Source organism: Neophocaena asiaeorientalis, unplaced genomic scaffold (genome assembly GCF_003031525.2).
Source record: "Neophocaena asiaeorientalis asiaeorientalis breed wild unplaced genomic scaffold, Neophocaena_asiaeorientalis_V1.1 scaffold479, whole genome shotgun sequence".
Lineage (NCBI taxonomy): Eukaryota > Metazoa > Chordata > Mammalia > Artiodactyla > Phocoenidae > Neophocaena > Neophocaena asiaeorientalis.
Window position 1 is genome coordinate 2,624,587 of NW_020173774.1, and position 24,285 is coordinate 2,648,871.

General features: G+C 44.6%; 2 protein-coding genes across 2 annotated transcripts in view; both read right to left on the minus strand.

The window, feature by feature from the left end:
- BUD13 (BUD13 spliceosome associated protein) overlaps positions 1–10,766 on the minus strand; it is a 35,500-nt gene extending 24,734 nt beyond the window's left edge. Inside the window, exons 1-3 of the mRNA XM_024751799.1 lie at positions 10,606–10,766; positions 8,393–8,486; positions 4,304–4,388 (exon numbers count right to left, since the gene is read on the minus strand). Coding sequence (XP_024607567.1) covers positions 4,304–4,388; positions 8,393–8,486; positions 10,606–10,748 — 322 coding nt within the window. The 5' untranslated portion in view covers positions 10,749–10,766. The remainder of the gene's footprint in view (positions 1–4,303; positions 4,389–8,392; positions 8,487–10,605) is intronic.
- Positions 10,767–13,327: 2,561 nt separating this feature from the next.
- On the minus strand, positions 13,328–22,576 carry ZPR1 (ZPR1 zinc finger). Its single transcript, XM_024751832.1, has 14 exons — positions 22,376–22,576; positions 22,037–22,198; positions 21,503–21,593; positions 21,054–21,124; positions 20,318–20,404; positions 20,039–20,161; positions 19,627–19,674; positions 19,402–19,468; positions 18,914–18,984; positions 18,162–18,251; positions 17,583–17,693; positions 16,826–16,912; positions 14,763–14,828; positions 13,328–13,942 (listed from the first exon to the last, which is right to left on the minus strand). The coding sequence occupies exons 1-14, from the start codon at positions 22,544–22,546 to the stop codon at positions 13,808–13,810; spliced, it is 1,380 nt and encodes a 459-aa protein (XP_024607600.1). The 5' UTR covers positions 22,547–22,576; the 3' UTR covers positions 13,328–13,807.
- Between the last annotated feature and the right edge of the window lie 1,709 nt (positions 22,577–24,285).

Consider the following 24,285-nt stretch of genomic DNA (forward strand, 5'->3'; position numbering starts at 1 on the left):
GCTGTAAGAATCAAATACCTATTAGAAATTCAGGAAATATGTCTTAATGGCAACTCTTTGTGCTGGGCAGAGGGAATACTAGGGCAAATAAGACTAGGTCTCATTTCTGCTCAGACATAACAAATGTCCTTTATCAAACTCTCAAGAACTCAAAAACTGTTTTAAATAGATAGTTAAATTACTAGCCTAGGGAGAGGGTGTAGAGTGGCAAATGGAGGATAATGTGCTGCAAAATACCAATAATTAAGGGAAGAACAAAGAAAGATTTATTAATACAAAAAAAGAAGATAGAAAGCATTGATCCTTGGCTCATACATGTGTCACTTCAACCTGGTAGAGGACAGAGGTTGCTTTAGTCTCCAAATTCTGTTCCTCAGATTCTCATAAACTCCTCCAAATATATACTAAGTGCTCTCCTATTCTGGGCCAGAAAGGAGTGGGTGCTGAAAGACACCCAAATGAGTCACTTCCTGACCTCAGTAACCCTAAAACCAAAATATAAGAAAAAGTGGAATACTTGGTCTCTCAGTTCTCATATCTTACTACCTCTGAATAAGTTCCGAATTCTTTTTCACTATATTTTTCAGGATCAGTGACACACTAAAATAAACTATGCATTCCTCTAAAAAGAAAAGTGTAGGATAGAAAAAAAAGGCTTCCCTCAAATCCAACAATACATAAAAAGGATCATACACCATGATCAAGCATGATCAAGTTGGATGCAATCCAAGGTCACAAAGGATGGTTCAACATACACAGATCAAATCAATCAGTGTGATACACCACATTAACAAAAGGAAAGACAGAAACACACGATCGGGCTTCCCTGATGGCTGATGCAGGGGACATGGGTTCGTGCCCCGGTCTGGGAAGATCCCACATGCCGCAAAGCGGCTGGGCCCGTGAGCCATGGCCGCTGAGCCTGCACGTCCGGAGCCTGTGCTCCACAATGGGAGAGGCCACAACAGTGAGAGGCCCGCATACCACAAAAACAAAAACAAAAACAAAAAACAAAAAAAAAACACATGATCATTTCAGTAGACAAAGAAAACGCATTTGACAAAATCCAACACCCATTCATGACAAAAACTCTCACCAAAGTGGGTAGAGAGGGGACATATCTCAACATAATAAAAGCCATTTATGACAAACCCACAGCCAATTGTCACTTTTGTTATGCATTTTTTTCTAATCAGAATTTTAGGATAATTAACCTAAAGGCAGAAAGTATACTACTACTTTTTTCCTACTATATATCACAGGGAACTATATTCAATATCCTGTAATAAACCATAATGGAAAAGAATATAAAAAAGAATGTATATATAATTGAATCACTCTGCTGTACAGCCGGAATTAACACAACACTGTAAATCAACTATACTTCAATTAAAAAAAAAAAAAGACACTTCTGAGTAAGAGATGAGTAACCATCAGGAAGAACAATTCAAAAGTTTTACACAGGGCTTCCCTGGTGGTGCAGTGGTTGAGAGTCCGCCTGCCGATGCAGGGGACACGGGTTCGTGCCCCGGTCCGGGAAGATACCACATGCCGTGGAGCGGCTGGGCCCGTGAGCCATGGCCGCTGAGCCTGCGTGTCCGGAGCCTGTGCTCTGCAGCGGGAGAAGCCACAGCAGTGAGAGACCCGCGTACCGCAAAAAAAAAAAAAAAAGTTTTACACAGAGATAACACTTTAAGTAAGAATTATAAAATATAAAAGTCTCTACAAAGGCCCCCCAAGCTATGTAGTTCAAATGTCAAAAGATCTAAAGCTGTCTCCATTCAGTGGGCCTGATTTGTATGAAAAAGCAAATGTGCAGTTTTCATGTAAAGAAATAAACATACTGTGTCTTGATGTGAACCAGGTAGCAATGCTATTTTGCAGTTCACATTTTCTAGCTCAGCAAATCATTTACACACAGGATTATACTCATATTGAAAAAAATCTTTTGTCTAGGTGATGTGATTACCTTTGATAACTGGCACTTACTTCATAGCCAATGGAGCTATAATACTCAACAGTGAAAAACTGAAAGCTTTCCCCCTAAATTCAGGAAAAAGACAAGGATGCTCACTCTCACCACTTCTATTCAACATAGTATTAGAAGTCCTAGCCACAGCAATCAGACAAGAAAAAGAAATAAAACCTATCCAAACTGGAAAGAAAAAATAAAACTGTCACTATTTGCAGATGACATGATACTCTACATAGACAACCCTAAAGCCACCACACAAAAATGATTAGAACTAATAAATGAATTCAGCAAGATAGCAGGATATAAGATTAATATACAGATATCTGTTGCATTTCTTTTACACTAACAATGAAACATCAGAAAGAGAAGGTAAAAAAAAAAAATCCTGGTTAAAACAGCATTAAAAAAAAATTACCTGGGAATAAACTTAACCAAGGAGGTGAAAGACCTATATGCTGAAAACTATAAAACACTGACAAAGGAAACTGAAGATGATTCAAAGAAATGGAAAGATATTCTGTGCTCTTAGATTGGAAGAATTAATATTGTTAAAATGGCCATACTACCCAAAGCAATCTACAGATTTAATGCAATCCCTATCAAAGTACCCATGACATTTTTCGTAGAACTAGAACAAGTAATCTTAAAATTTATATCGAACCACAAAAGACCCAGAACTGTGAAAGCAATCCTGAGAAAAAAATAATCAAGCTGCAGGTATAACCCTCCCAGACTTCAAACTATGCTACAAAGCTACAGTAATCAAAGCAGCATGGTACTGGCACAAAAACAGACACACAGATCAATGGAACAGAACAGAGAGCTAGAAATAAACCCACACACCTATGGTCAATTAATCTATGACAAAGGAGGCAAGAATATATAATGGAGAAAAGACAGTCTCTTCAACAAGCAGTGCTGGGAAAACCAGACAGCCAAATGTAAAACAATGAAATTAGAACATTCCCTCACACCACATACAAAGATAAACTCAAATGGTTTAAAGACCTAAATGCAAGACCTAAAACCACAAAACTCTTAGAAGAGAACATAGGTGAAACATTCTTTGACTAAACTGTAGCAATATTTTCTCAGCTCAGTCTCCTTAGGCAAAAGAAATAAAAGCAAAAATAAACAAATGGGACCTAATTACACTTAAAAGGTTTTGCACAACAAAGGAAACCATCAACAAAACTAAAAGACAACCTATGGAATAGGAGAAAATATTTATAAATGATGCGACCAATAAGGTATTAATATCCAAAATACACAAACAGCTCATACAACTCAATATCAAAAAAACAACCCAATCAAAAAATGGGAAGATGACCTGAACAGACATTTTTCCAAAGAAGACATACAGATGGCTAAAAGGCACATGAAAAGATGCTCAACATCGCTAATTATTAGAGAAATACAAACCAAAACCACAATGATGTATCACCTCACACCTGTCAGAATGGGTATCATCAAAAAGTCTACCAATAACAAATGTTAGAGAGCATGTGGAAAAAAGGGAACCCTCCTCCACTGTTGGTGGGAATGTAAATTGGTGCAGCCATTGTGGAAAACAGTATGGAGGCTCCTTAAAAAACTAAAGATAGAACTACCATATGATCCAGCAATTCCACTCTTGGGTATATATCTGGAAACAATAAAAATACTAATTCAAAAAGATACATGCACCCCAATGTTCACAGCAGCACTATTTCTACAGCCAAGACATGGAAACGACCCAAGTGTCCATCACGAGACTACTGGTTTAAGAAGCTGCGGGATGGACACACACACACACACACACACACACACACACACACAACTAAATATTACTCAGCCATAAAAAAGAATGAAATATTGCCACTTTCAGCAACATGGATGGACCTAGAGAATATCATACTAAGTAAGTCAGAAAAAGACAAATATTATATGATATAATTTATATGTGGAATCTAAAAAATAATACAAATGAATCTATATACAAAACAGAAACAGACTCACAGACATAGAAAACAAACTTATGGTTACCAAAGGGGAAGGGGGGAAGGGAGAACTTAGGAGTATGGAATTAACAGATACAAACAACTGTACCTAAAATAGATAAGCAACAAGGATTTACTGTATAGCACAGGGAACTATATTCAATATCTTGTAATAACCTATAATGGAAAATAATCTGAAAAAAGATATATATATATATATCTGAATCACCTTGCTGTACACCTAGAACTAAAACAATCTTGTAAACTATACTTCAATTAAAAAAGGAAAAAAGAAAAAAGCCTTCTCCTATAAATGGGAAATTCAGATTTACCTATTGTTGGAACTCACCTCCCAGAAGCTTCCATTTGGCACTGGAACGAAAGGCTTCCATCTGCTTTACCTCTTCTGGCCGCTCATCCACAAACTCAGCCACCTGTGGGAGTGAGAACAATACGTTAAGGAAATCCACAGGATCCAGCCAAGTAACACTGTTGTTGTCTCAAGAACCTGAAGCTATGACTATTCCATTCCTAATAATACACGGCACACGAAGACCCAAAACGGCCATGAAGAAACAGGTACTGGTCCTCAGTTACATTTGCTCCATAAACATGTGATTGTCACTGGATGGTTTAATTATAGATCTTTCTCTGACTAATCAATTTCCCTCCAGAGGTTAATTTCTTTCATTACATACCTTCTTATTAATGTGCCAGGTATACAACTGCCACTTGTAAGCTAAAAGCTAAACTCCTTTTACCCTTTTACTTTTACATTCAGAGTGAAAACACAGGCAGGTTTCCTGTCATCCTATCATTCATTAAGGGCTCTGGACTCCTTATGAAAACTTTCTTATTGTAGGTAGTCACAATGACAGTTTTTCTAGTATCCAACCAAAAGAAGTCAATAAAATGTACACAGACTCATAGAATTTTTAAGGGATAAGACCATATTTCATATCATCCAAATTCCCAAACAAATCTGGAATCTTCTCTACAGTATACCTGATAAATGATCACTCACATAGTCCCTCCCTGACAGGGAACTAATTCACTGACACGGAACTCATGTTACAAGGCAGTCCACTGCATTTTGGGGCTAGAAAGTTCTTAGTTTCATTGGACCCATATCTACCTTCCTATAACTTCTTTCCATCCACCCTAGTCCTACCTCTGATGCAACTGATCCCCTTTCCACATGACAGACCTTCAAAGATGGCTGGCATAATAAATTCTAATTACACAGTAGCAACTATGAGCAAGGCACTGTGTTTTGTGCTTTACTTACATTATCTCACTTTATCCTCGCAAAAGCCCTGGAAAGAAAGACTCCACACTACTAAGAGCAAACTATGGCTCAGAGAAGTTAAGTAACTTTCTCAACCTAGCAAGTGGCACAACTGAAACTCAAACCCAGGTTTGAATTCCCCTCTACTTCTCTTCTCCCGAGATCCTACCATCATTCTTCATATAACCTAGTTTTGAGATCTCTCACTGGGCATTAAAAACACAGGCTTTCAAACAAGATGGGGCTTCCCTGGTGGCGCAGTGGTTAAGAATCCGCCTGCTAACGCAGGAGACACGGGTTCGAGCCCTGGTCCCGGCACATCCCACATGCTGCGGAGCAACTAAGCCCGTGCGCCACAACTACTGAGCCTGTGCTCTAGAGACCACGAGCCACAACTACTGAGCCTGCATGCCACAACTACTGAAGCCCGTGCGCCTAGAGCCCGTGGTCCACAACAAGAGAAGCCACCGCAATGAGAAGCCCGTGCACCGCAACAAAGAGTAGCCCCCGCTCGCCGCAACTAGAGAAAAGCCTGCGTGCAGCAACAAAGACCCAATGCAGCCCAAAATAAATAAATAAATTTATTTTAAAAAAACAAGATGAATTGAGATCTAAATTCCCAGCTTTGCCCCTTAATATTTGTATAACCTTTGGCAAAATATTCTCTCTAAGCCTCAATTTCCTCATTTGTAAAAGCAGGATCAAAGGATTGCTATGAGGATTCAACAGATAATTCATGTAAGCTTAGCAGTGCTTGGTACATGGTAAATTACACCTATTAATCTTGTGCTGCCACTATTACTGTGGTTTGTCCTAATTATTGGTTGTGATCATCTTGGAGTAACAAAAATGAATTCAATAATCAAGGTCTGTTGTAACAAGCATAGAGTCTAGCAGTGGGGCTAAAGCTTCCTTTATGTAGGTTTTGGGACAATCATAAGAGCAAAAGACAATATTATGAAGGAAAATTAACAGACCTGACTACAAAAAATCAAAATTTTTAAATATCAAAAACTATTATAAATGAAGAGGCAAATGACAAAATATACCTACGGCATGTAAAACAGATAATATATTTCTATTATACAACTATCAAATAAATCAATGAAAAAAATAAAAACTCCAAGCTTCTAAAAAAATGGACAAATACAAGAAATTCATAAAATACAAAAGCCCAATAAACATATGAAAAATCATTCATTTTACTATGTTTTCAAAGAATATGGATACCACTGTTCACCTGCCAAACTGACATAGGTTTGCAGTTGCTTTGTTGATGTGAATAATGCTCCAATATTGATGGAGAAATGGGGAAACTGACATTCCCATACACCTCTAGTGGGAGTGCAAATTCATACCACCTTTTGGAAAGCAATATGGGAAACACCTAAAATGACCATACTCTCTAACCTATTGATTTCACTTCATAGGAATAAAGACATAAATGGATTCTTACAATGATTTATGTCCAAAATGTTTATTAAATCATTGTGATATTTTAAAACAGGAAACAACCCATACAGCCAGTAATAAGACAGATTAAATTAATATGTATATTGAGCTACTATGCAACCATTAAAAGTCACATTCTCAAAGAATATTTTAAAGTCTTACTAAAGTATTGACAACATACTATTAAGTGAAAGAGCAGGCTCCAAAACCATATGTATAGTATAATTCCAATTATATTTGAAAAAATAAATAAAATACAAGTATTACAATCTATGAATTAAAGCATCTAAACGTTAGCAGTTGTTATCTCTGGATGGTCACAGTAAAAGTGATTATATATTCTTTTTAAAACTTAAACGTTCTTACAGTTCCAAAATATTCTATAATAAACATGTATTGCTTTCATAAAATAAAAAAATAGGGCTTCCTGGTGGCACAGTGGTTGAGAGTCCGCCTGCCAATGCAGGGGACACGGGTTTGAGCCCTTGTCCGGGAGGATCCCACATGCCACGGAGCAACTGAGCCCATGCACCACAACTACTGAGCCTGTGCTCTAGAGCCCATGAACCACAACTACTGAAGCCCGCGCGCCTAGAGCCCGTGCTCCGCAACAAGGGAAGCCACCGCCATGAGAAGCCTGCGCACCGCAATGAAGAGTAGCCCCCGCTCGCCTCAACTAGAGAAAGCCTGTGCGCAGCAACGAAGACCCAACAAGGCCAAAAAAAAAATGAATAAATAAAATAAAATAATTAATTTTAAAAAAATAAATAAAATTTAAAAATAACAACAAATGTTATAAACATTAACTAGGTTTCAGTAATTCATTCTGATTGAAACTAAATTGGCTCCTTATAATCACTATTTCCCTTCTAATTACTAACAAACCTTCTTTTAAATAATCTATCAATATTATAGAATATGCTGGGGATTAACATTAAACATACTCATCTGGAATTCACCTTTACAACCTTTTAGTATAATACAGCCTATCAACAGCTCTCCTTTTCACCTTGTTTCTCAGCAATTCTGAGCAAGGTTCCATGACCATACCAATGCTAACTTATTTGCCTATGCTTTTACCCACCTGGCTCTTACTCATCCTTTAAAATTCAATTCAGATATTTCCATCCTTCATGGAATTTCCCAGTGGAATAAAAAGTATGCTAACTCCCTTGTGTTCTAATGGCACTTGGTACATATGTGAACTCTATCTCCAACATTCATCATATTGTCATTTGAAATTCAGTCTCCCATTGTAGAGTATGACCTGTAAAGCACAGACACTATGTTCTCTTAACCTACATATCTCCTGTACTTAGGCAAGAGCATATAATTTAAAGCTTAGTTGAATCAGGGAATAAAATGAGCAATTAAAAAGTTTCCTTTGATTGAACCTGAATGTTATTTTTAAGGTAGCTTCCAACAAATTGAACCATGGTGAATTCTAATCATGGCTCTATCACCGACACTGAGGAATCCTGCCTCTCTGTGATCAGTTCCCGTTTCCAGGCAGATGGAGCCCTCCATATACAAAGACTGTGTATAGGCATAAGCAAAGAAGACTCCTTTAAAATAGCTCCTGGAAAGTGTCACCTCTTCTCTGCCCTCAACTTTCCCCCTTACTAATCTACCCTGCACTGGGAGTCAAGATTGAGAGGCTTGCATTTCAAAGTCCTCACAGCCTCAAAAGATACACACCACAGGCAAATCTCCATCATCTTCCTCTTCCTCCTTTTCTGTTTTAGTGGTTGACATAGATGTCCAGCTCACGTCATCATCCACAATCCGCATTCTAAATGTGAAAAATAAAAAGATCAAAAGAGAAGAAACATTTTTGGATAACAGCCTACAAACACTTATCTTTGGTTTTAGGCTAAAATTCAAAATCCTACAAGATCTATGGTCCATTCTTTGCCAATACGGCCAACTTCATCTTGTACCACTGCCTCCTCAGTTCACTACTCACTAGTCATCTTTTGGTGCCTACAATGAGCCAAATTCCTTTCCGTATCAGTTTCACGTCTCAGTTCCTTCCCTCTGCCTGACCTACTCTTCTCATTCTTTACTGGGAAACTCTTACGCATTCTTAAAATCCTAGCATATATATAACTTCCTTCACAGACCTTCCAATACTATTTCACTTACCTCCCCCAACTAAGAACCCCCGTTACTCATTCTTGGAATACTTTATCACAAAGGAAATATATCAACCAGTTGTGTAATTAGTTGTTTAAAGGCTGTATCTCCACTAAGCTATAAGCTCCATCAGAGTAGGGACTATGCCTCTCTCACTCACAGTGATATCCTCAACACCCTGCAGAAACTGGCATAGGAAATACTCAATAAATGTTTGTTACGTGGATAAACTATGGATGAGTCCAAATAATAACAATGCCATGATATAAGCAGTTATTATTAACAGTTATTATTTGAAAAGGCAAGATCACTTATGACAACAACCATTTAATGTAAGTGATATCATTCAGTTTTACTCTCATTTTTTTTTTTTTTTTTTTTTTTTTTTGGGACCACGGTACGTGGGATCTTCCCAGACCGGGGCACGAACCTGTGTCCCCTGCATCGGCAGGCGGACTCTCAACCACTGCGCCACCAAGGAAGCCCTACTCTCATTTTTAAAGATGAAAAAACTGAGGCTTAGACAGATGAAATATCTTGCCCAAGGCCACACAGCCCATAAAGTGGCACAGCTAGGACTCAAAGCCTAATCAGTGTTACTCCAAAGCTCAAGTTAATTTCACTACATGGCACTGCCTCCAAGGAATCCACACAAGTCAGAGGGGACAGAAAGCAAGCATAACACAACAACCAAACCAGGTGAGGAAATGGATTAGTTCTTCGGAACTACTTGACTTTATTGGGTATATTATTAGTTTCCTAGGGCTGCCTAACAAAGTACCACAAACTGGGTGGCTTAAAACAACAGGAATGTATTCTCTCACAGTTCTGGAGGCTTCAAGTCTGGAATCAGGTGTCTGCAAGGCAATGCCCACCAGTAAGGCTCTAGGGAAAGACCTTTCCTTGACTCCTCGCACTTCTGGTAACCCCTATTGTCACATAAATCCAGTCCAGTCTCAGCCTCCATCTTCACGTGGTAGTTTTCCCTCTAAGTCTGTTTCTGTATCCAAATTTCCCTTTTCTTAAAAGGACCCCAGTCATATTGGATTCAGCGTCCCTCCTAATCCACTATGACCTCATCTTAACTAATTACAACAGCAAAGGCCCTATTTCTAAACAATGTCACATTCTGAGGTTCTGGGTGGACATGCCTTGGAGGGAAGGGGCACTATTCAACCCAGTACACTGGGCCACGTAAGTTTATAAGTTTGAAAAGTGGGGGTATCAAAAATATCTACTTCATGGTACTGTTATGAAGCTTAAATAAATTCGTTTAGGTCTAAAGTACTTAGAACGGTGCCTGGCACATGACAAGAACTGTACAAGCGTTAGCTGTTATTGTTAGTAGTAGTAGGAAGAGTAACAGGAAGTGAGCATAGGTCTCCGACTCAGGACCGGAGTCCTTGGCATTGGAGAATCCCCACCGACATGTCCTGGGCCCTTAATATCCACGCGCAGAACCTCTGAATTTGCTTCAGCACTTTAGTCTCAGGGCACAATATTCATTCTCTGCGGGAGAGGACAGAATGCTACAAAGGCGGGAAAAGAGTAATGAAAGTTACAGCCGGGCCCGAATACGTCGAAGATACTGCCCAGGGGCGCGAGGAGCGGTCTGAGCGGACTCTGGGCTCAGGCAGCGCCGGGCGAGCAGTCAAGGGCGCTTGGGCCCCTCGGGGCCGCCGGCGAGGAGCCCAGGAAGAGCCGGGCCATGGGCGGAGCTGGGAAGATGAGGGGCGGCGAGCCGCGCGGACCGCGCCCCGCCAGGGCCAACTCACCCCTTGCCGCCAGCCCCGCCAGTCTTCGGCCGCTTTTTGCGACGCTTGCGGCCGGACTCGGAGCCCCCGTCGACACCGGCATCTGCCCCAGACAAGTAACGCTTCAGGTATTCGGCCTTTGAGAGCGGCGGAGCTGCCGCCATGGCAGCAGCAGAGGCGGGGAGACGGATCGACGCTGCGGACAAAATTCTTGAACGCGAAACGGAGAGCGAGGACTCTGGGAGGCGGGGCCAGGACCGGAAGTGAGGGAGGGTGTTTGGAACCGACAGGGAGTCTCATGTGAGCTTTGGCGGGCTTACGAGGGACACGCGCACCTTGCGGGCCCACTTTACATCCCTCTGACGTGACAATCGTGTTTCTTATCTTTGTCCATTCTGTCATTCAACAGACCGTGCAGCAAGCGCTGTAGTAGCCGCGAGGCTACAGCCACGACCCCAACAAGATCTCTGCCCCCAGCAGCTTCAGAAGCACCAGAGAGCAGTAGTTAGGTACGGGGGCTCTGGAGCTGCAGTGCAGCTTAAGTTTGAGTTCTGCTTCCATAACTTCCTAACTGTACGACCTTGGGCAACATACTTAACAAAATGGGGATAAAAATGACACCGAACCCAATGGTTGCAAGGACTAGGTTAATATTACTGTGTAAAGTGCTTTGAACAGCATCTGGCATAGTGTGTCGGTTATTTTTATTAGTATGTTTAGGTGGAGAGAAATCTGCTTTGATAGGCTTTCAAGAACTATTCAACAGGGCTTCCCTGGTGGCGCAGTGGTTGGGAATCTGCCTGCTAGTGCACGAGACACGGGTTCGAGCCCTGGTCTGGGAAGATCCCACATGCCGCAGAGCAACTGGGCCCGTGAGCCACAACTACTGAGCCTGCGGGTCTGGAGCCTGTGCTCCACAAGAGAGGCCGTGATAGTGAGAGGCCCGCGCACCGCGATGAAGAGTGGCCCCCGCTTGCCGCAACTAGAGAAAGCCCTCGCACAGAAATGAAGACCCAACACAGCCAAAAATATGTAAATAAATAAATAAAAAGCCAAGCATTTGAAGCCCTTTAAAAAAAAAAAAGAACTATTCAACAGAGGAACTCAGGAATTCCAAAACCAATATAATTACTATGAAAAATATGGAGGTTTCTAACCTATGTATCTTACCCACATTTGATATTTGTTGCCCCTAGCTATCTCTTGCTTATGTTTCCAATGAAAATGACCTGGATCTATTTTCAGCATGGCAAGAGAGAAGCTAGAAAGATTGAATTTTTTTTTTTTTTTTTTTTTTTTTTTCTTTATTTTTTAAAACTCAGGTAATTTACTTTTTGGCCAGGTGGCATGCGGGATTTAGTTCACCAACCAGAGATGAAACCCATGCCCCCTGCAGTGGAAGCGGAGTCTTAACCACTGGACCGCCAGGGAAGTCCCTAGAGAGACTGAATTCTAATACTCAAATTTAGGGAGAAGACTTTTCTTCTTGTGGGCATTAAGAGCTTTACTTGAATTATCTCATTTAACCCTCACATTTCTCAGATGCTTTTATTATCCTTACCTTACAGGTGAGAAAACTGAAGCTTGGAGAGGTTAAGTTGCCCAACTTCACACAGCCAGAACATATGACCCTTGGGAGCAGAGGCTAACGAAGTGGGGTGCAAGAGGTAATCCAAATTTCTTGAAAAAGAATTAGATTGCGTATTTTACTTATCTCACAATATGTTAAATTTTTGTCACGTTTTAAGGTTTATTAGTCAATAAAGTATTGTTATACTTTATAAATAAATACGTATATCTTGGAACACATGTTCAGAAAATATACATAACAAAACAGGTTTGGAGGTCACTGCCCTGAAGCATGAACTTTTAACCACTGGGCTACACTGGGTGGTCACAGCACAGGCCCAGGAAGAAGAGCAGGCTGGGTCCCTCAGGGCCTATGAAAAGGGGGCACTGGACTGATAGGGCTTCACTAGCTGCAGGGCCCCACAGGTCTCCCATCCACAACGCTGCCTTGGCTTCTAGTACACTTCAGCGTATCTCAAGCTGAACTCCACAGCCCTGCCTCCACCTTGGTGTCAGCAGACATCGGGAAAGTCTCATATTTCTGCTCCAGTGAACATTACCAGTATAGTCCTCTCCACCCCATCGCCTCCTGCCCATTTCTGTCTTCAGTTCCACCTCTACCCTTTCTACTCAGTACCAAACCTTAGCCTGACAAGACTAAGCTCAGGTCTTAACCCTGCCTCACAGGGCAGTTAAGCAGGATCAAATGCATTCACGACCAGTGGCATGGTCTAAGTTTTGCCCTGTCTCTGCAGTTCCATCTAATAAAGCTAATGCCCCCACCTTCCCTGGCACTACCCAGACCCCTTCCCTGCTTGACATTCCTCCATAACATGGTGATTAATCTGACACTGTTCTACTTGTTGGTTTCTTGTCAACCCCCCACCCACTCTGTTTGCCAATTTTCCCCACTACACTTGAAGCTCCGTGAAAGCAGAGCTTTATTTTGTTCAGTTCTATGATGTGCCAGGCACAAAGCAAGCACTCAAACATCTATTGAAGGAATGAGTGAAATGCCAGCTCCAGTCCCCAAATTACAGTAGCCACACCGGAGAAAATGTTCTTCAGGAGGCTGAATTCTACCAGCATAACAAACAAGGACAGAGTGCAAAACATAAAAATAAAATAATAATAAATAATAATAAAACAAGGACAGAGTGATTTCAGAGGCCAGTGCTGTTTGAAAGCCACCATTTTAATGAGAACTTCTTCACCTGTCCTAGACTCCCTCCCCTCAGAAGACTCTTCCTGTTGAGAGTCAGTATTTTATACACCCAAACCAACTTCCAAACTCCAGACGTAGCTGTCTTCCACCTTCTCCAGCTCTTCAGAGTTCCAACTTGACATGAGAGAGCATTGTGTGGAGGGAGGGTAAAGACTTTATAGGAAAAAAATGACAATGACATGCCTGATGGTTCATTTCTGGGTTTCTTCGCAGGCCAATTCAAATCCTCCAAAACAAGGTCAAGTAACCCAAGAGGCTTGCGTTTCCGTCACAAACTGTTCAGAAATTGTGCTCAGATCTCCGACTCAGACCAGGTGTCCTCCCCACATGGGCAAGGCCTGGTGGGGAGGCCACTCCAGTCTTTTCCAATAGCAATAAATAACCCCGCGGTCTGAGCAGCGCTGGAGGCTGGCCGGGAACCGCCCACGGCTACCGCTGGGAAGCCAGACCTGTCTCATAGCCCTCCGTCTTCATGTCATTGAGCCCCAGTTCCTCGTTTTGGTCAAATGTGCGCTTATAGTGCTCCACCTTCATCTCAGGATCATCTTCCGGTGCGTACACGTTCTGCAAGGCCAAGGACAGACCATCAGTGCCTGTGCCATCCTGCCACCCCCACCCCCCCAGACAGCTTCCAATTCCCACTTTCCCAGGACCTTAAGGAGGTGTTTATTCCTTTTTGTTTTGTTTTGTTTTTGGCTGCACACCATGCGGGATCTTAATTCCCTGACCGGGGATTGAACGTGCGCCCCCTGCAGTGGAAGCACAGAGTCCTAACCATTGGACCACCAAGGAAGTCCCTTTATTCTCTTTTTAAGGGCCTCCAACACCCCATGGCTAGGCTCAACTCGTGGGCAGCAACAGAACCCACATGGGCTAGAAGTGGGACTGCAGGGAGAAAAACTTTCTATCTGCACCTTCTTACGAAGAGAGTAGCATAGTCTTAACAGTGGAGAGACCTTAGAACAGTTTTGCCTGACCCATAATAACTGCTCAATAAATGTTAAAGTTACTGTTAATCACCAGAGTATCTCCGTAGTCAGCTTAAAGCCTTTTCCCATCTTGGCCTCTGGACAAGGCACCATTTCTCCTCAATCCACGGTCCGATTTGCAAAATGAAAATGCCACTGCTGGACTTAGAGCTGGGACTCGAGCTAGACTAGAGGAAGAAGGAACCTGGGAGTCTCCTTTTTCCCCCTCTTGACACACACTTACAGTCCCATACACCTTCCCCCTTCCTCTCTTATGTTCCAATTTCTGCTAAAAGGTTCCTTGATAAAAAGCAGTTCATTTAGAATTAAGTCTCTCAGTTTCTGGAGAAATGATACATATTTAAGGAAGGTCAGAAAAGATATCTCTGTGAAATACCAGGGAAAGTCTACAGTACCTGCAAGTAGCTGTTTCCTGCTGGATCATCCATAACAAAGTGGGCCTTCATGTTACCCTCAATGATCTAAAGGAGACAGAATACAGCATGAGCATGTAAATCTTACATAGCTGCTGGCAGGAAGGGGCTATGTCTGCCACACAGAAACCAACGCCATTTACACTGCAGAATCCCCCAAAGTTTTAAGAATTGGTGAAATGAAGGTGCCTCTAGAGGTGGAGTGGAGAGAATCTAAAATAAAGACTGTCTGACAGCTATTTAAGAAGCAATCCGGCATCCCTAATCTCCTCTCCCATTCCAAACAGACCAACGACTGCCCTTGCCCCACCCCAATAAAAGAGAATTCTGTGGAGAAGTTACCACAGCACACTATGGACAGGGGGACACTCGCCCAGTTGAGGGTAGAGAGAAAGAAATCAAGAACAGAAGTCAATGTACCCTTATTGGAAACAGACATACACACACCCCAGCCCTCTTCCCACACTCAGCTCTCAGAACACTGCCAGCCAAGCCTCCACCCTCAAGACAGGAAACGGAACACCCACTGATGGGAATCTGACCAGCCCAAGAGGAAACACCTAACAACTCTGGCACTGGAGTTACCTCAACAAAATGGCCAAGCTAAATCCCCCTCCAACGAGCCCAACGTCAGCAAGACTCACCCCACTCAGATGTTTTAGTCCTCTACTTTTAAATAGACAACCAATGATTACCAGACATCTGAGCAAAGCCCGTAATATTGAAAGACAGAAATCAAATGGAAAAAAAAAACTTAAGAGGAAATGGAAACTATGCGAGGAAAATAAAACGTCAAAAAAAAACACAAAAACCCAAAATTAATATTCTCAAAGAGAAAAAAATACTACAACCTTAAAACAACAGGATGCTATTTTTTTAAAAGGAGGAGAAAGTATTGAAAGACCAAAAGCCACTTGGAAAATAAAAATGTCAGTGGAAATGAAAAACTCAATTGAAGGGTTGGAAAATTAAGATAATCTCCAAGAGTAGAGCAAACACAAAGAAGCTGAAAACAGGACAAAAAAAATAAGTAAATTGCAGAACACCAGACAAGTCAGTCTAACATCCAAAACATAGGGATTTCAGAAAGAGAGAACAGAGGGGAAGCAATAGAATACTTTTTAAAAGCTTCCTAGAACTGAGCCACATGAGTTTCCAGATTCAAAGAACCCACCAAATGCTTAGCAACAATGGTTGAAAATTGACCCACGTACACCAAGTCACATCCTGAAATTTTACATCACAGGGGACACAAAAGTATCACAAGAATAGGTCACAAACAAAAGATAGGGAATCAGAATGCCTTCAAACTTCTCAACAGCCAAACTGGGAAACTGAAAGACATTAGTGGGAAACTGGAAGACCTCAGAAATTCTGATAAAAAATTATTTCCATCCTAGAATTCTATTCCCAGCCATTAATCTAATGTAAGAGTAGAATAAGGACTTCCCTGGTGGTGCACTGGATAAGAATCCACCTGCCAATGCAAGGGACACAGGTTCGAGTCCTGGTCCGGGAAGATCCCACATGCCGCGGAGCAACTAAGCCTGTGCGCCACAACTACTGAGTCTGCACTCTAGAGCCCGTGAACCACAACTACTGAGCCCACGTGCCACAACTACTGAAGCCCACGCGCCTGGACCCCGTGTTCCACAAGAGAAGCCACCGCAATGGGAAGCCCGTACACCACAAGGAAGGGTAGCCCCCACTCGCCGCAGCTACAGAAAGCCCGTGTGCAGCAACGAAGACTCAGTGCAGCCAAAGTTAAAATATTAATTTTTTAAAAAAGGTGGAATAAAAAAATTTTCAGACATGCAAAGTCCCAGAAATTTTACTTCCCATGCATTTTCTTAAGAAGCTACTGGAGAAGAGGCTCCAACAAAAAAAAGGGAGAAAACCAAGAAAGGAGATGGCATGGGATATCAGAAACCAAGAGAATCCCCAACATGTCGGTTAGATGTTTACATGTGGCAAGAAAGGGTATGCAGCTTCTTGTTCACTGGAGCCCCAGGACCACAAGCACTGACCGGCCAGAGTCCTCTCACCTGGTTCAACTTCTGGCTAAACTCCTGCAGTTTCTCGGTCTGGCCAGGACTGGAACTGTCGCCCAGTGTGAAAGGGTTCTTGGTCACCTGCAATAAATGGCATCCAAACTGCTAGAATACTGGCTCCATGTTTGATAGGCTTAACCATAAACCTGGTGTAGGGTGACAGGGGTGCCTGTCAGGGAAGCTTGGTCGCCATTTATGCCGCACCGCCTTTCTGACCTAGGCGGCCACCCCTAAAACCGTGTGAATTAATCTGCCAAGATGATAACGGGCAACGTGAAACAAAAACTATAGAAATGTTCTTAAATATGATCTCCAGTCCTCATTGGAAGAAGTGCAAAATAAAGTATAATTTACAAAGACAAAATGCCCGACGACTGATAACCAGTTAAGCAAAATGATTCACTACGAGGATAAACACATGGGTTAAGTCAACACACACATATATATGTATGTTCGGGACTTTTTTAGGTGCTGGAAGGACCCTCATGACCCCATTTTACAGTGAAATAAATGACTTATCCAAAACGGCAAAATATCTACACCAGCCCAGAATTAGGTGTGAGAATTTCCATTCTGAATTTCCAACAAACTTATCATCACAATCCAAAATAATATTTAAGCCTCTCAAATCAGCTTTAAAGCAAAGAAACCTCAGTTATCAGCTCCAAAAACTAGGACCTTTGCAGCCTTCCAGTCCCTTCCCCACAGCTGTGCTGTGGAAGATGCCACGCACTATACTCAGGGGACTCACCAGTTCCTGGATGTCTTTCAGTATCCCCTCCAGTGTGGTGAACTTGCCCCCGAGGACAGCCATTCCCAGTTCAAAGTCCAGCTCTGGGATTTCCATACTACATGTCTCGGACTGTGAGATGAGAGATCAAATTAGGCTTTAAATCAGGAGCTGCTAGAGAAAGCTAACCAGAGTCCTCCTGCCAAATGAGTACCACCAGTGATAATCTGGGGACAAAGTCAGCTGTCCCAGTTTTCTCTGAATCTCCAATTAAAGCTAGACTCACTCCTAGAACCAACCTTAAAAGGGGGCATTCTGAGTCATGGCTCCAAGCTGGCAGACATCCTGTCATTAGAGATCAGAAACAAGGGCCCTCACAGACACTAGAGGCAAAAGGCTGCCAAGTCATCAGAAAGAGCTTAGGGGTCACCTTCTGAATCTGCGCTTCCTACCACGGATTAACTCTGCTCAGGGATCCTCAAACCCAAGGAAGTAAGGAGGTACTTCACAACGCCAGGACATGATTGAGAAAAGACAAATTCCCCCTCGACAGAGACAGCCACGTGCAGAGAAGAGTCACTTCCCCAAGCAGGTTGTTACCTTGAGCAGGTCTCTAGTCATATCTGAGGGATCAGTGATGTAGAAGGTGATCCTGGTGCCCAAGGGCTCTACTGCTCCTCCAGACTTCACCTGCAACAGACAGCAGTGTCAGGAGAAACATCAGAGGAGACACCCATCCTCACCTGGTGCGGGGAGACCCGGAAGGGCTTGGGGAGTAGGCTTGGACCTCCAATCAGGCCCACTAATGGCCACCAAGGACAGTGCTTTCTAAACCAACAGTGGCAGCAGTCACCCAAACCAAAATCACTGAAAGCTGGCCAGGAGCAGAGTGCCCAGCACCGGCAGCCTGCCAAAGATTCACCCCAGATTGCCAAGAAACTGAATTCACGGTTAAAAAAATGACTCTTGGGGCTGAAAGGGACTTCCAACTGCAACTAGTGTGTAGATTCCCTTTATAATTTTCTGGTTTAAGAATTGAAACAGCTTATGCTTGAATACACTCAGGAGAAGGGAATTTACAACCCTCCAAGGCAGCCCACTCTATATTCAGACAGACCTAGAAAGTTTTTTATTACTGAGTCAAAATCTGCCTCCCTGCTCTTCCATCCCTCTGAGCTGTAGGTCAAAAAGTAGTTCTCTCTCTTCCATATAACCAACTTTGAATGTCTTCAACAAGTTATGCTATCTCTAACTTTTCTTCTCTAAGCTAATTTCTAGTTCAAGAGCTCCTCACCCTAAGCAGCTTCAGAAAGGTTGAAAGCTACTCTTCCCAAACGATGAAGCCCACCCACCTCATTGGTCCGATGGCCGCAGTTCTCGCAGTTGGTAGCCATGATGATAACCTCCTTAAAGTGGGGAATTTCTGGAAGATGGAATTAAGGAAATCTGCTTCCAGGACAGCAAGACCACCCTGTGGGGAAGAACAAATCCGAACCCCACAAACACACAGTTGCTGGTCCCAGGACTGCAGGAAAGCGATCACAAGAAGCAGCCTAACTCAGACAGCCCCCCAGAAGAGGGCAAGGTCACCACCCACGGCGATCGCTGTTCATCAGTGTTTGATGACATGGCTCAGGCCACACACAGGAGCCTAGAGACCATGGCCTAATTCTCTCTTTGAACCCAAAAGCCAAGGTGCACGGTCTCATCAAAGGCCACATCCCTCTCATCGCTCGGAATAAAGCCTTGTGCTTTCCCTGAAGGGAGTACTCTCCAGCTTGAATATAATCTTCATGCCTGAGTCAGATGAAGAGCAACCCAACTGCCCGACAAAAGATACGAACTAGCTTCATGTTGGTCTGGGCCGGAGCATTGCATTCCGGGCAGTTGGTGTTGAACTGGAGCACCTGGAACACAACAGGGGGACGCAGAGTGAGCCCTCCCAAGCAGGTGAAACCTGCTCAGGCTGAAGACATTCAGCTGGTACACTGGCGGCCACCCGTGAACAGCGGCAGTCTCAGCCCCACACTCTGCTCCTTCCTCCACAGTGGCCAGTGTGACTCACTTCATTTCTGAGATCTTCCTCTTCTGGTTTCTCTTCTGGTTCCTCTGCCTAAAGTAGCAGAGATGCAAATCATATGTTGGCACACAGACCTCAGCCTCGCCAACACCCTGCCCCAAAGTGAGAGAAAATGCTCTGGCTTGCTTACGTCAGCTGCCACCTCGTGGGTTTAACAGAGAAGTTGGAAAGCAAAGCCCCAGGCAAGGGAGGAACAGAGCTTAGGATAGGATCACAGCCACTGCTGTCCTGTGTTGTAAAGTTTACCCAAAGTCCTTAAGTGAGCTAGAGCGGAGGCACACACATGCTGAGATAGCGTACACAGGGCGGCAGCAGCAAAATAAGTTCCCACTGACTCCCCGCAATCGGAGTGCAAGATAATTCCAGAGCATTCTTCTGGCTTCTTCAGTGCACTTACCTGGAGCCCCAGCATCTCTTCCTGCTGTAGAGTCCGATTATAGTGTGTGATCACCAGGGCATCATCTTTCCGGGGAGCATGTGGGTTTTCCACAAAGCTGTTCCCTGAGGGATCATCAATGATCTAACAGATGGGTAAAGAGAGAGCAGTTATAACAAGAAATCATGTACGATCCTCCACCTACCATCAGACCGTGGAGGCGCCACAGAAAAATCTCAGACTGTCTTAATGGTCCCTCCTACCCTAAATCTAGGGCACCTGGAGTCCCTCAGTACTCACCAGGGTGAAAGGAGAGGCCACTTGCTTTAGCTCCTTCAGTTTGACAATGAACTCATCAATTCTTTCAGCCATGGCTTCTTCATTCGCCTGACAGGAACAAAGAGTAAAAGATCAGCCCTGGGGATAGAACTTATGCCCCCATCACTTCCGACAGGAAGTCACCACCTGTCTTAGTGTGACTGGGAACAGAGACTCAGGCTTCACAATAAGAGGTAGCAAATAAGTTTGAAGTTTATGGGCGGTGCCAGATGAGCCTCATTTTCTCACTCATTCAGCCATTTAGTCCAGGCATTTGTGCCAGGTTATAGATAACAGTAAATAAACCAGAGCCCTCTCATGGGGCTCCACAGCCAGTTAAGAAGACAGATGACTAAATTTGCGATTATATGATTTCATACATATATATATATATGTATATGTGAGATGTCATAATAAACGTAAGATACAATGGAACACTCAGGAAGCACAGATAAGCCCCAGAATATCAGGACAGGGTCTTTGGAGGCAATGTTACAGTGTCTGTCTGAGAAGAGGCCTCAATGTACAGTGGGGGAGGGGAAGAGGAAAGGATAATGGTACAGCATACGCAACATCCAGGCAGCTATAACATCGCTGTGTGCTTCCCCACAAAGTTCTCCAACATTCAATCAGAGACAGCTCAGCCACGTGGGAAGGGGAACAAGTGTACATAAATAATTTTTCCTTGAGCTGCCGCCATCAGAAAACCCCAGCTCACCCTTCGTGAGGGCTGATCCAGCTCCAGGCCAGAGACAGCACGGCTGATCAATCCTTCAACAGTAGTCAGAGCTGGTGAGGAAGAACAAAAGGCTGGTCAGTCTTCACTTCGCTATCAAGTGCCTGCAGGACCCTGGGCAGTTCACTTGAACCCTCTGGGCCTTGATTTCACCTGTAAAATAAGGAGGCAGGGAACAAGGTTCCATTCACCTCTAACTCATTCTGGTTTTTCTGTAAGATGATGTGGAAAAACCCGGACGAGGCTTTTGGCCAACCCAATACTATCTTAAGCTGCTTTACCTAAGCTTTCTGCTTCTGTTAAACCAATGAAGATCACAATGATGTGGCCAAACCCACACACAAGCCACTAGACCTGGCACCAGGAGTTTTGCAAGAAAGTAAGATTTGAGCTAGGCATGAACAGTGCAAACACTCTGACCTTAAACTTACCTCCTTTCTGGCTGAAGGCAGGAATTTCAAAATCCAGCTCTGGGATCCTTGTGGTGGCAGAGTCAGTCTTCACTACTTCTCTGTTCATGTCCTGGGCAGAAAGAAAAACCTTCAGTCCACAGAGGTCTCAACAATACAGGTTCTTCTCAGGAAATAACAAGAGTGCCCCCCCGCCCCAACCACCACCCTCAGAGGCCCCAGCCCAGCTGTCTCTTCCTCTCTCCACTAGGGGGAGTCCGGACTACTCCTGCGGAATAGTACCTTGATGTGAAAACCAGCTACCCAAACGAAGAGAGTACTATTCATAACAACTACTGCTCATTTGATACTTTCTGACAAAGTTTACAAAGCGCTTTCACAAGTCTTACCTCACCTGAGCAGATGACAGCACCAACGCCATTTTACAAAGGAGGAAACTGAGGCTTGAACACTTAAGTGGATTTATTTGAGGTCCGACCACCTGGACCAGAGCTCTGACTCCAGTCCCCAAGCTTTCTCTAGGACACTAGGGTAACTGCTCTGGGCTCCTCTCACCTCCTGGGCCCTGACGGTCAAAGTATAGCGCACTCCCTGGTCCTGTATCCTGCCTGCCGACTGGATCTCCGTGTTGTTCCAGCCACAGTGCTCGCAGGAAAAGGAGCTCACGATTATTTCTCTAAAGAAGGGGATCTCGGTGAGCAGGAGGCGCGTCATGCCCTAGGGAAGCAGAAGACAGGGAAAGAACCAATGAAACCCCCATCCCCCATCTACTGACCCCCGGGCGTGCCTCGCCTCCGGGTCCCCAACTGGACCAGCCTGGCCAGGTCGCCGACCCCCGCTCCTCCCCTCCTCAGACCAACCCTCCAGCCGCCCGTGGCCGCGCCCCCGCCTCACATTACGGTAGCAGTTCATGCACAGCGACTCGATCTCGGTAGGCTGCTGCTCCTCGTCATCAGCGCTAATAGGCCGGAACAAGTGCCCCGTCCCGGGCTGTCGGGCCTGGACGGGCGAGGGGGCGGCAGCAGCCGCCGGGAGCCCGGGACCCACAGCCCCACCGGCCAACATGACCACGCGCTGCTCAGGCCCCAACGTCGGTCGTCTGCGCCTCTCTTGGCCCCACCCCTTCCTCCGGCACTTCCGCCAGCTACCGCCCCGCCCATCCTTAAAGAGGCCGAGGACTCTCCTCGGGGAACAGTACCTGACACGCGGTTTTCCAGTTGCCGGGATTATTCGGTCCAGACTGCCAAAGCCAGCCGGATCCAGGCTTTGCCTCCACCTCAATTCAGGCGTCACTGCCCCCAGGGCGTCTTCTCAGACCCAGGGCAGTATTTTGCTCCTTTGCAATAGCTCCTCCGTACTGGGTTCTAACTATTAGTCCACAAGTCTAACTACGAGAGGCTTGACGGCAAGGGGCCTGGCCGTCCATCGGTATCCCTGAGGAGGTGCGCTCCTCCCTGGGTTTGCTTGGATCCGCCGTTGGGCCAGATGCTGCCCAGGCTCTAGATCACCCTCCCTTTGTCCCTCAATCTGTCTCCATTTCTGTTCTTCTCACTCCCTATTTCTGTCCTCATAAACACCTGCCCAAATTCCTGCCTCAAATACACGGCCCTCACTTTTACCCCTATTGGCTCATCCCCACCATATCCAACCCCAGCTGACTCACCCCTCCTGATCTCCTAACCACCACCAACAAAAACACCTCTTTGGGGGGTAAACTTTCCTTTCCAGCACCTCCTCTCCCTGGGCACCTTTCTCCCACTTCTGGTGCTAAATCTAGGGTGTCATGGAAGAGATCCAGCCTGCAGGCATGATGAGGCCAGATTCAGATGGGGTCTGTGCTATGAGGGAGTGTGGCAGTTAGAACTCTGTGCAGGGTGGGCTAAGCCGGGAGGAAAGGGAGCTGCCCTGGATGTTCTAAGGGTACTGGACTGGGTGTGTTTACCCTTTCCTCTCTCCTCTTCCCTTCACTTCAGCCACCCCCAATTTCAGACTTTCCAGGGAGCTATGAGGAGTTTGGTTGCCCCCAAGTGAATATGTACATGGGGAATGGGTGTGGGGGTATGAGTTTGAGGGTCCAAGAAGAGGGTCAGTCATAAAAAGAGGGACAGTCAAAAAAGAGGCCATTCAGGGGCTTCCCTGGTGGCGCAGTGGTTGAGAGTCCGCCTGCCGATGCAGGGGACACGGGTTTGTGCCCCAGTCTGGGAAGATCCCACATGCCGCGGAGCGGCTGGGTCCGTGAGCCATGGCCACTGAACCTGTGTGTCCGGAGCCTGTGCTCCGCAACGGGAGAGACCACAACAGTGAGAGGGCCATGTACCGAAAAAAAAAAAAAAAGAAGCCATTCAAAATCTGGAACAGCCGGGACAAAGAAGACAGGCCACCTCAGGGGCCTATACCTCATGCACACCGTCCTGTGGTAAGCAGGCTGGTGAACAATGCAGGTGCAGAGGAAGGGTCTCTAACCCAGGCACACCACAGGTGTGACAAACAGCTGTCAGCCCAGCCAGAGCAACACCCCTCCGATACAACTGGATTAGGAAGAGGTCAATGAGAAAGAGTAGCGAGGGGGCTTCCCTGGTGGCGCAGTGGTTGAGAGTCCACCTACTAATGCAGGGGACGCGGGTTTGTGCCCCGGTCCGGGAAGATCCCACATGCCGCGGAGCGGCTAGGACGGTGAGCCATGGCCGCTGAGCCTGCGCGTCCGGAGCCTGTGCTCCGCAACGGGAGAGGCCACAACAGTGAGAGGCCCGTGTACCAAAAAAATAAAAAATTAAAAAAAAAAAAAAAAAAGAGTAGGGAGGGAT

Excerpts from the sequence above, each read along its gene's own strand:
- ZPR1 (XM_024751832.1), bottom strand. The coding sequence starts at position 22,546 with ATGTTGGCCGGTGGGGCTGTGGGTCCCGGGCTCCCGGCGGCTGCTGCC. Across the intron at positions 20,162-20,317 it reads TGGCCTCTCCTTTCACCCTG|ATCATTGATGATCCCTCAGG; the intron begins GTGAGTACTGAG and ends CCCATCTGTTAG. Across the intron at positions 18,252-18,913 it reads GCGGCCATCGGACCAATGAG|GTGAAGTCTGGAGGAGCAGT; the intron begins GTGGGTGGGCTT and ends TGTCTGTTGCAG.